We start from the raw sequence: 11,977 nt of genomic DNA on the forward strand, positions 1-11,977 counted from the left end.
TTCAAAAAACCTTACCAAATAACAATCCAGTCAATTCAAACAGACATTGCAGAATTCAACTTTAAGTTACACTGTTTAAAAGTTTCCGTTTAGCTGCACCATGACTGCATTGGCCTTTACAATAAACCATATTATGAACACAGAAAGTGGGCGATAAGAACACAGCAAAAGATGCGATAATTTATACCTAAACTGTAGACTGCTAGGGTATCTGGACTCAATCCAATACTCCGGGGAGTCCGTTCGGCTGTGTTGGATGTATAAATACACAGCCTCGGCAAAACTGACACGTGATTCCAAGTAGTATCAAAGGGCATATATAGAACTGTAAAGTAGGTATAAATGTATATACCTTGACACCCTTTTTTTTTGCATAACAAAACATATGAATTCATTGAGAATTTGAGATAAATAAATTTTTGGTTTCCTTTTCTGCCAATCTTTACGTGATAAAGTGAGCAACATCAATTAAAAATTCACAACAATGATTTAAGATGATAGAATATAAGAAAGTGTGTAGTAAAATATATCCCGTACAAAAAGAAAGTGTTAGGTACTATTAGTTTAATGAAAGCATTGATAACAATTAAGATTAAACATAAACATAACAGAATCAAATATATCATACATGTAATAAGCTACAACAATATAACTGCATTTTACATTTCCCTAATATAACATTGTGTAGTAGAGCTTAGTATTTGTTGAACAGACCTCACGTATGAAAGGTAATCAACGTATTTCCTGTTTTGTCTACACGAAATCGTAGCTTTTCAAACTGTAAAAAAAAGTAAAACAATTATACATTTTGCCAGTAAAAAATAGTGCAGTCGTGGAAGAATAATGAACACCTAAATTACATTAACCTATATATTTAAAACGACAAAAACATTTCTTCTATTGCGTTTGAATATATAATCTGGGTAATCTTTTTTTAATTGAATTTGCTTTGATTTTGTTTTATATTCTAATTATCAAATTGAACAAATGTTGACACTGCATGATTAATATATTTTCTGTTTTAAATCTAAAGAGTCAAATCACAAAAACCTGAACTCCAAGGAAAATTAAAAAAGGAAAGTGAATAATCAAAGGACAATCGGCAACCATAAATCAATTGAAATAAGACCATGCCATGGCCAAAAGAAAAATAACATCCCAAAGCTTAACGAGCAACAAAGAACCCAATTGAAAAAAACTGATTGTAAACTTCGCATCTGTGAAATGGTAAGTAATTATGTGTTCACTTTTGGCACCACTTAGTGATTAACTAAGGAGAAAAGTTCATTTCAGAATTATTCAATCAACAGAATTTGATTTTCTATACCATCATTAAATAATAAGGAATTATATGTAACTTAGCTTCAGCTTCAAGGAGACGGGAAGGTTTGCTAAAACAAATCCCAAGTCCAAGTGAAATTCCTGATATAGAAGAATTTCAAACAGGCAATGAACGTACAGTTTGTTAATATTTACAACTGCCCTACTGTTGAAAAGTCCCAAACACACATATCAAAAAGTAAAAACACCAAAATACTGAACTCCGAGGAAAATTCAAAAAGGAAAGTCCCAAATCAAATGGCAAATTCAAAAGTTCAAACACATCAAACGAATGGATAACAACTGTCATATTCCTGACTTGGTACAGTCATTTTCTTGTGTAGAAAATGGTGGATTGAACCTGGTTTTAAAGCTAGCTAAACCTCTCACTTCTATGACAGTCGCATCAAATTCCATTATATTGACAACGATGTGTGAACAAAACAACAAAAACAATAGGTAAAAATGTCACAAATAGGTGTAACTAGTCTAATTCGGTAGGTCACATCCGTGAAAAGGGAACGGGATTATAGTTACGACATAAGGAACATATCCGATATCATCTGTGAAACGGATATTCCATAACGGTCAACCAACTCGTGATGGCGTCCGTAAAATTTACAAAGTGATGATTTCAACTTCACCATTTGGAACTCTTGGTTTAAAAATGAAAATTCACACAATTTGGAAGCTGAAATCATCTCTTTTGTCGTAAAGTTTTGTTTTCAACCGACCCTCATAGTCAATTTCTAGATATAAGTCATAATCAAATGGCAAAATCAAAAGCTAAAACACATCAAACGAATGGATAACAACTGTCATATTCCTGACTTGGTACAGGCATTTTCTTATGTAGAAAATGGTGGATTGAACCTGGTTTTATAGCTAGCTAAACATCTCACTTGTATGACAGTCGCATCAAATTCGATTACATTGTCAACGATGCGTGAACAAAACAAACAGACACAGTACATGTGCAATAGGTAAAAATTTTAAAAATAGGGGCACAACAGTCTACATTGTGTTATCATCTAAATCACTATTAAAACAACAAATGTAACGAAGAAGCACAAAAGGCATACATAAATTTAACATCCTCATTTTGCTTATATTATACGATTTTATTTATCTATGTTAAATCCACCCATAAAGAATGGAGAGACTCGGACGTAATGGGTTTTATTAACGATCATTGCATCAAAGTATACAGTAAACTTACATGAATAGTACATTCTTCAATCAGAGTTTTAATATAATAAATAGCATCATCTTGTTTATTCTTTTCATCCCTGTTCTTTGATCGCATTATAACTATACTGTTAAGGAGATGTTTCAATGATTCCCTCCGAGCATTAAATGATATTTCCTGAAATTAAGAAGTTCTATTTGGACATAAAAGTAACAAAGGAAATAACAATGAGATATGAAATATTGTAAGGGATTTGTCGCAGAGTTAAAAAGAATTTGCAATCATAATTTTATTGCAGAGGTGTAATTTGATTTGCACTTAATGAGTTGATTTTAATTTATTCTGCAATCGACTTATATACTTTACTAATATAGGTGGGTAGAAAAATAAGAGCGATATACGTATTCTAGACGTATACAGTTTTCTTGTTATCTGGTTCCGTAACGAGTGGACGGTTAAGTCAAATTATTGATTACGTCACATTTCAATTTGGGGTCTTCATTGCGGTCCGCGTAAACTTAAGTCATGTCGATTTCTTATAAGAAAACGGACACTTTGAATTTGCGAAACACTCATTTGCAAATTCGCCGCCCGCTTTCTTTAGAGCGACAGTGTCTTTTGTATAACCAACATGTGCATAATAACATTGGATTCAATAAATTCATTGCTTTCCGGCTGTTATTATTAAATATATTTGCAATTTGATTAAGAAAACATGGGATTAAGACAGGGTAAAATCCCATGGGATTGACCATTTTGAAACAAATTCAACGATTTGGATGAAAACAAAACGTACAAATTGTATTGAATGATAAAGACACTATCTGTTTAGTGTCTTTACATACCAGCAGTATATGTACTCGGCTCAAAGCAGGAGTAATAGCTCGCCGCAGCTCGCATGCCACCTGTTTCTTAGCCCCGTACACACAGCTGGTTTTTTTAAGACAATATAAACAGTTATTAGTATTGCCTATATATTTACGTTGAATTAACACTATCCGTCCACAAAATCCATTAAATTCTATATAACGTTTGCTTTGAGTCATCCGGAAAAGAATGTTTATATTATTTTTCTCGAACTCATAGAAAATTCTTTTACACGTTTTCATTGTTTTTTTTTGTGTAATATAATTTTAGAATTTAACATTTGAAATAAAAGCCTAACCCACTGAATGCTCCCACGAACTGGTTCCATATTAAGAAATTCTTCCTTCACGGATGCCGCTTCTTTCGTTATTCGTTCAATTTCCTTGAAAAATCGACCAACAGGCGCATGCTGTAAATAGAAATGAATTATATGGTATCACTGGTTATTCGATGGATAAAATCTGTCGTAGAGTTGTCACTGGTTTAGACGATATATATATATAAGTTCGTCTGAACCAGTAACAACTCTATGACATATTTTATCAATCCCTGTTCTTCCTTCACCGAGATTCGATCTCATGCTACCGCGATATCATGGCAACAAATCGCATTGCACTTTGCCCGGCGCGTTAGACCACTCGACTTCCTAGACTCGACACAAATCGAGTTTTCGGTGGCCGGGTGTTCCCTTTCCTCGTCCGTTTTTTTTAGCGTCGTCATAAAGTACATGATATATAAGACATACAGATGGAACGTATGTATTTTAAGCCACAATTGAACAATGTTAAGGTTTTTAATATAACTACATAAAAACGTCTCGTTCATACGCTCGTTTGTTTCCTCATAATTGAGATATAACCAATGAATACTAATTTACAAAATATTTAAATCACACAACAAAAGAATAAACGAAATATACAAACGGCAAAAAAGTTGAATACATAAACAGACAAATATTATACTTCAAACACTCGACATTAATACCTTATGCAATAGTTAATTATGACATTTCATGTATTGTCTAACATGACACAAATTCCACATGTTGCTATGCATTGGACAACATCTCAAACTCCTAATATTCGACAATGACAGTTCATTACATAGAATGCACATCGATTCTTTATTCCTGTAGACGTTAAAATAACAAAATTTATTTACATGATGTAGTGTAGTGGCGATTTGTACGAAAAAGTAAAAATGCAAATAACAAAGATTCCGTCAATACAAAATATGCTTAACAAAACTCGGTATTTATTTTTAAATCTGAAGTTATGAATAACGAAAAACAAGTAATGCATTGGTAATGATTATTCTTACATTCTTTGATTTTGCTAAACACTTTTTACACAACATTCCATTTTGTTCTAAAACGATATGCTTTCGACATACTATACACTTCACATCTGAAACAAACAATTACAAATTTAAAATCTTCAATTGCAACCCCTTTCAACCTTCAAGTAAGTTTGCAAATTAGATTTGGCAGAGACAAAGAAGATTTCAACTTTATAAAACGTAATTGGAATATAAGTACCCCATTTACTAAATTGATTTTCAATTAAGTCTTTTTCAGAAGAAAACACAAGTTGTGTGTTAACTTGTCTGCAGAAGCAACACCATATTTATCATGAAAGGTAAGCCGGGTGATTTTTAACATTTTGATGTTTCAACATAGACAGGTCATTATTTGTTCATTTTATCTTTAAACATTTTCAATCCTATTTGTGAAAAATGTCCCAAGTCAGGAGCCTGTAATTCAGTGGTTGTCGTTTGTTTATGTGTCATATTATATGAATAAGTTACTTGAATAATGATAAACAGATAAATAATACTAACCAGGTTTCCTTCCAAAACCTACTAGAGAAGACGAACTTTGACTGAGAGCTAAAATCAAATCTTCACTTCCAAATGAATGTAGCTAAAATATTAAAGATAATCAATAAGGAATGTATAACTCATGGTAAACGCTGTTGTATATTTTAACAACTGGTGTTATTCATCTCGGCCTCTGGTAAGTTTTCTACAATCTTGGACAGTTTTGACTTTACACAACACTTCCACATAATCTTGTCAAACATATGTTTTTCCTATTTGTTTAAAGAAAGAGGAACGAAAGATACCAAACGGACAGTCAAACTCATAAATCTAAACAAACTGACAACGCCATGGCTAAAAATGAAAAAGACAAACAGAAAAACAATAGTAAACATGACACAACATAGAAAACTAAAGAATAAACAACACGAACCCCACCAAACACAAGGGGTGATCTCAGGTGTTCCGGAAGGGTAAGCAGATCCTGCTCCACATGTGGCACCCGTCGTGTTGCTTATGTGATTACAAATATTCGTTTGGTAAAATTGATATCAAATATATTAACTGCAACTCTTTCAAAGCCTTCTTGAGTGATCAGTGTATAGTTGCGGTAGGTGTGTTGAGATGATTGACGGTGTTTGTTCTTCTTGATAATATGTATGTACATTTCGGCAAAAATATACAGGTTGTATGATGTCTTTGGCCACTGGTGTGTGGATATGCTCTAAAACTTGTCCAAGTTATGGGTAAAAAATCGGGCAGATGGATGTTGATAGCTCAGAAAGGCAATTAATCTAGGAGAGAAAACTCTGGGGTAAATCCGGGTATAATCTTGGCTCGCAAGTTTTGACTGGCAACCGATCTAGAGGAATGGAACCTCAACTACAAATCCACTGACCCTCCAGGTTAGGGGGTTGAGCACAAGACGTACTACTAAGGATCCCGTCTCTTAAAAAAACTGTAGCCACGGGACACAGACCAGTAACTTAAAACCTTTGCTACATTCTCCAATCTATACAAAGATTTAGTTTTGATGTTTGGCAGCACCTCCTATTTTTTACGGATATGCTGTTTACCAAGCCCGGAAATTGAAATACGATCCGGATAAAACTATCGATCCTTTAAAAATAAACTTATTACAAAAGGTTGCCAATTCAAAGATATAATAAGATCGTTGAATATTGTTTTTAGTGGTATTAATATTGATTTTTTTTTCATAAGTAAATAAAAATAAAACTAAAAAGTATTTGTATACATACATGCACATTTTATGACTCTACAACCTGTTGGCAACTATATAAGCATTGCACAAGGTCATGTTTTAATATGACTGTTAATGACGTGTTTATACTAAATATATTGAATGTTGGATGTGTACCGATTAATATTTTAGTCTAAGAGACATGATTGTTTTATTAATAGTCAAAGGCTTTGAACTAGCTGTCAGTAAATGCGAGTACTCTCAGATCTGTATTTTGTGTCTTTTCCATTGTGATGTCAGATGGGTAAATACCCTGCCACGTCTGGTGTGTGTTTTCGTTTAATATCTTTATGTTTTGTATCGACTTGATGAATTAAGCCCTTTTTAACTGATTTGTATAGTTTTGTTCTTATGCTGTACTGTTACGCCACTGTCGTAGGTTAGGGGAGGGTAGGGGGTATAAACTAATTTAACCCAGCCACATTTTATATATGATATATGCCTGCCCAAAGTCAGTAATCTGAAATTCAGTGGTTATTGTTTGTTGCTGCATATCATATTTTGTTTTTATATTTGTCATTTTGGGGCATTTTATAGCTGACTATGCAGTATGAGGATTGCTCAATGTTGAAGACTGTACGTTAAACTAAATGATCTATAATTGTTAACCTCTATTTCATTTGGTCACCTATGGAGAGTTGTCTCCTTGGTAATTATACCACATCTTGTTATTTATATACGTCTTGAAAGTTTAAAAGTTAACTTTAAGAATACAGTATTCCACATTTCTCTATAAATGGACAGAATGCTGCTTCTTACACGTCACGTGACCACTAATGGGTTATAAATAACATGTACATACCGAGTATGAGGTGTCTCTACTTTTTGATAATTCTCTCCTGTTGGCATCACACTTCAAGCATAAAGTGGAATGAAACTGCTTTTCATCGGACTTGCAAACTGTACATAAATTGTCTGTAAAACAGTAAATTTCTTTACACATTGTGACTCGGATTGGCACTTATGTCACATATTTTTATTTTTTAATACTATGTGTACCTCAATAATTAAATTTAAGACCTCGTAAAATAGTTATGTATATATTTAATTCAAAAATGAAAAAAATAACAAGATTGGGAAGCTTTAAAAGCATTAGACGGGCATACGACTAAAAAAATTCAAACATTTATTTTGTTTTACATTTGGTTGAGGAAAACGGAAACGAAAAATTAAACATGTTTTCCATTTGTTAAGGAGCATAACTCTAGAAAGATAAAAACGTTGACACCAAAATTCAAACGTGATCTGTGTGTTAAAGTAATAAGTATAGTGTATAAGTTTCATACCATTTGATTATGGAAAACTAACGCTAGAGGAAGGAAACAAATTTCGGGACGTACGGACGTTCAGAATAACAAGGGTAAAACTAAATGCCCCCTCCGCTACGGGGGAATAAAAATACATATACAAGATAACTGATGCGGTTCATAGGTCGACCCACTTCCCAGAAATCTTCACTTAGATTTATAGTTAATTTATTATAGTTCTAGTCCAGAAGATATATAAAACCATTTGTCACGGGACGTTAAGCTAGCAAAATCTTTTTAAAGAATCAGTCGATATTTCCATTCCTAATTAAAATTTTATTGAGTACCAGTTTGCCATTACAAAATAAAAGTGAAAAAAGGATGATGCAACACACTGGTTATTCTAATTTTAATCTCTTAAATATTTGCCGTTCGTAAATAACTTTACTTCTTAACTAAAAAGCTTAAAAAGCTTAAAACGTTTATTTGATTAAATATAAAAAAAAGAAGATGTGGTATAATTGCCAACTCTCCACAAGAGACCAACTGACATAGAAATTAACAACTATAGATCATCGAACGGTCTTCAACAATGAATACAGCAGAAACCGCATAGTCAGCTATAAAGGCCCCGAAATGACAAATGTAAAACAGTTCAAACGAGAAATTAAACGGCCTAATTTATGTACCAAAATTAACGAAAAACAAAAATGTCACACACCAACAAACGACAACCATTGAACTACAGGCTCCTGACTTGGGACAGACACAAACAATATTTTTACATTAGGTTTTTGAATTCTTATACATAATATAGATGCGATATTTGCCTTTTTAATGTCACTTCGATGCCACTGTTGGTGGAGTTTTTATTCCCCGGTGGTATCACCACCCCAGTTGTCACCACTTCTGTATTTACATGAATTATCATTGATATAATCATAATTATAAATTAACTGTTTACAAAACTTTGACTTTTTGAAGTGTTAAGGCTTTTCTACCTAGAATAGTATATCGTAGCTGTATTTGGCAAAACATTTAAGAATTTTTGGTCCTCCATGCTCTTCATTTTTTAGCTTTATTTAGCCATTTTTTATTCGAGCGTCACTGAAAGAGGGACAAAAGATAGACAGTCAAACTCATAAATCGAAAATAACTGACAACTCCATGGCTAAAAATGAAAAAAGACAAACAGACAAACAATAGTACACATGACTGATGAGTCTTTTGTATCTTCGAAACGTGCGTCTGGCGCAAATACCAAATTCTAATCCTAGTATTTATGATGAGTTTATTCAAATATTAACTACTTTCACAGATTCCGGTGAGTATCATACAAATATAATAAAAACTACGAAACCCATTGGGATTTGGTCAAAATGATAGTTACACAAAGCAACTTGTGTACAAATCATCTTAAATAATTTGAAAAATAGAACAACGATATAAATGTATATCATGCAACACACGTATTCCCAAAACAGATATAATATTTAAGTAATGTGATTTCTCAACTTACTGGCTAAAGTGTGACCAAAACGGAAACTTTGAGGAGGTCTTTTTCGTGGTGTTCTTGAACTGAAAATACCAACAAAAGAGTCATTTTCCAGTTTCTGAAAAAAGTAAGAAGAAAAATAACAGTACCGGCGTTTTCATCCTGTTTCGAGCAGAGTGCAAAACAAAGGTATGTTTAGAAACAATGTATATTTGTTCTCTTTATATACTGCAACTATTAATATTGTTCCAATGAAATAGGGAGAGGAATCAACAATAATGAATTTGAAGTGGTTCTAGTTTATTTGTTAATATAGACTTGTCATTCATATTATACATGTTATATTGAATAAGTTACTTGCAATCTTCGTGTTACTAGTATCTTTGATTGATAAATAAATCTCAGTTGACGAGGAAATAGAAAAAACAAAAACAAACAAGACAACCCACCCTGTAAAAAAACAACCAAAACCACAATCAAAGATAACTAAGCACATATATTAAGTTATTACAACTTTATCTCTTAAGCAACACTTTGTTTAGTTATCGTCCTATATCGATTTGTATTCTCTACACATGTTAACCAGACATAAAAGCGATATAAAAAGAAATCCAAATTAAATATAAACTGCAAGAAGACATGAATATTTTATTTGTGATAATTGTTAAATCTCATGTAGCTTTGACGTAAGGAATCTATTCATGAATTGAATGCTTCAAAGTGTGTCAGTTTTTAAATTAAAAAAAAGACAAATACGTCCAGATAATTTGTTTTGATCAGACTTTGACAAATTTTCAAAATGAAATATATTTGACTTTTTTTGTTGTTGTTTCATGGAATGCGCTTTTGATCTCAGTACAAGTAACGACATATGTCATTTCACCCTATCTACAAATACAAGACAGTACTTACATCTGATGACGGATGTCTTCTCATCTTGTCTACACATACAAGACAGTACTTGTGTCTTTCTCCACTGTACTGCCCACATTTTGTACATAATTGAGCTGCAAACACGATATATAATGGTACAAACTGTATTAATAAACGACACTCCGAGTTAATAGACACAACCGTCAATTTGAATATTTAAAACGATTTTCAAGTTTCACAAGAGTAACAAATGTGTATGGCAACAAGAAATATTTTTTATTTACATTTTCTATTTTTCAATGATCATTTTAAATTTTAATACAACAAAGGATATATTCAATTGAGCCTGGAAACAACAGTATAATAAGCTTACAACTTCTAAACAGTATTTTATTTGCTACATTTCTAACAATTTCACATTCCAATGTAACACATATTCATAATAGCCTAGGAACAGACACCCATTTTTGAAAATTATTTTGATTGTTTTTTAGATTGTTTTGAAAGTTAGTGAGGTGATATGTGTGGAAAATCATGGGGTCAATATGTCTTTTATAATTTAGTATACTAGACAAGATTGAAAAAGTCTGTAATTTGATACAATAATGAATTCCATAGTCAATTAATAACAGTCAATTAGATTATATAAGTATTTCATGAACAAAAGAATAATAATAATAAACTTTTAACAATTGTTACTAATACAATTGTTTTGAATAAACGCTTAATTGTAAAGCTGATCAAAGCAAAGTAAAGAATTTCAATAAGTTAATCAGAAGGTTGAAATTATAAGGAGGTAGCGGTGCGATGACCATATAATCTGTTACAAAATGTAAACATTTATTATGCCATGATACATTTCCAAAAACAATGGGCTTATACTGACCTTTCTCTTAAATTAGTTTGAATATTGACTTGTTTCAATATCATAGTTTTGACTTAACATAGTTAACAAAAAAAAAAATAATTGTCAAAGGTTATTTTACTGAATTTGAACTTCATTTCATTTTAAGAGACGAAAATAAGTTGAATAAAATAACGAGGTAATAAAAATTGACTGCTATATTTCAGATATTGAACCGAAATGTGGTCTAAATAAACGTACATTCCGAATATCAACATGAATCTTAACTTTAGCCAATGTATTTTGAATATTAATCAGGTAATTCTTTATTTTAAATATTAAATCATCTCCCTTTGAAAAAAAAAATCATTGCATGATAATATGATCGGTATAGTTTCTACATCGAACAGCAATTACTACTTACGGAATTTATATTTAGCCGAGAATTTCAGTCCAGAATTATCAAAATCAAAAGTATTATCCATAAGTAGGTCTCCTGTCATCTTTCGATATTTCTGTAAGTTTCATGATGCTTTATTATCACATACAAAATCATTCCGCTTAAACTGAGTTAGTTCCACAATATACTTTATCAATCCGAATACCATATACTTCTTTGTGTTTCACAGGACGAAAGCAAAGGGCGATAATATATTAATTAAAAAAATATACTCGACAAGCGCTTTATTTCAATTAACGTATCATTTAACAATTATATTACAGTTGACATAAAATACTTTTAATATGCAGTCTTACTATTGTTTCTGTCGTTAAAAGAAGAGTGCCAGGTGTTTAAAGATCTAATCAAGTGTATTTCTGAATGATTTTGGAAGGGTTTTCTTGTCTGAATTATATTATTTTAGATTTTAACGTATTGTCTTTCTAATATGCAGGTGATGAACGTAACAAACAAATAAATGTTATTCAGCTATTTTTTGGTAAAAAGCTAATAATTGTAGGTTTGTTTAACATACACACTCTTAAAATACTTTTAATTAAAAGAATTTGTTTTATCTAATCATATAGCAAACTGCTGGAGTAAGGAAAAAAGTTCGAAATACAG

The 11,977-nt window shown here is 31.8% G+C and overlaps 1 protein-coding gene across 1 annotated transcript; it reads right to left on the reverse strand.

Moving 5' to 3' along the window:
- Positions 1-365: 365 nt before the first annotated feature.
- On the reverse strand, positions 366-11,627 carry LOC139514598 (uncharacterized). The gene is made up of 9 exons (XM_071304008.1): positions 11,339-11,627; positions 10,110-10,204; positions 9,222-9,315; positions 7,258-7,370; positions 5,216-5,297; positions 4,697-4,782; positions 3,675-3,785; positions 2,540-2,686; positions 366-778 (listed from the first exon to the last, which is right to left on the reverse strand). The coding sequence occupies exons 1-9, from the start codon at positions 11,415-11,417 to the stop codon at positions 716-718; spliced, it is 870 nt and encodes a 289-aa protein (XP_071160109.1). The 5' UTR covers positions 11,418-11,627; the 3' UTR covers positions 366-715.
- Between the last annotated feature and the right edge of the window lie 350 nt (positions 11,628-11,977).

The sequence above is a fragment of the Mytilus edulis genome, chromosome 3 (genome assembly GCF_963676685.1).
Source record: "Mytilus edulis chromosome 3, xbMytEdul2.2, whole genome shotgun sequence".
Classification (NCBI taxonomy): Eukaryota; Metazoa; Mollusca; class Bivalvia; order Mytilida; family Mytilidae; genus Mytilus; species Mytilus edulis.

Excerpts from the sequence above, each read along its gene's own strand:
- LOC139514598 (XM_071304008.1), bottom strand. The coding sequence starts at position 11,417 with ATGACAGGAGACCTACTTATGGATAATACTTTTGATTTTGATAATTCT. Across the intron at positions 10,205-11,338 it reads CTCGGCTAAATATAAATTCC|CTCAATTATGTACAAAATGT; the intron begins GTAAGTAGTAAT and ends TCGTGTTTGCAG. Across the intron at positions 5,298-7,257 it reads GTAGAGACACCTCATACTCG|CTACATTCATTTGGAAGTGA; the intron begins GTATGTACATGT and ends TTAATATTTTAG.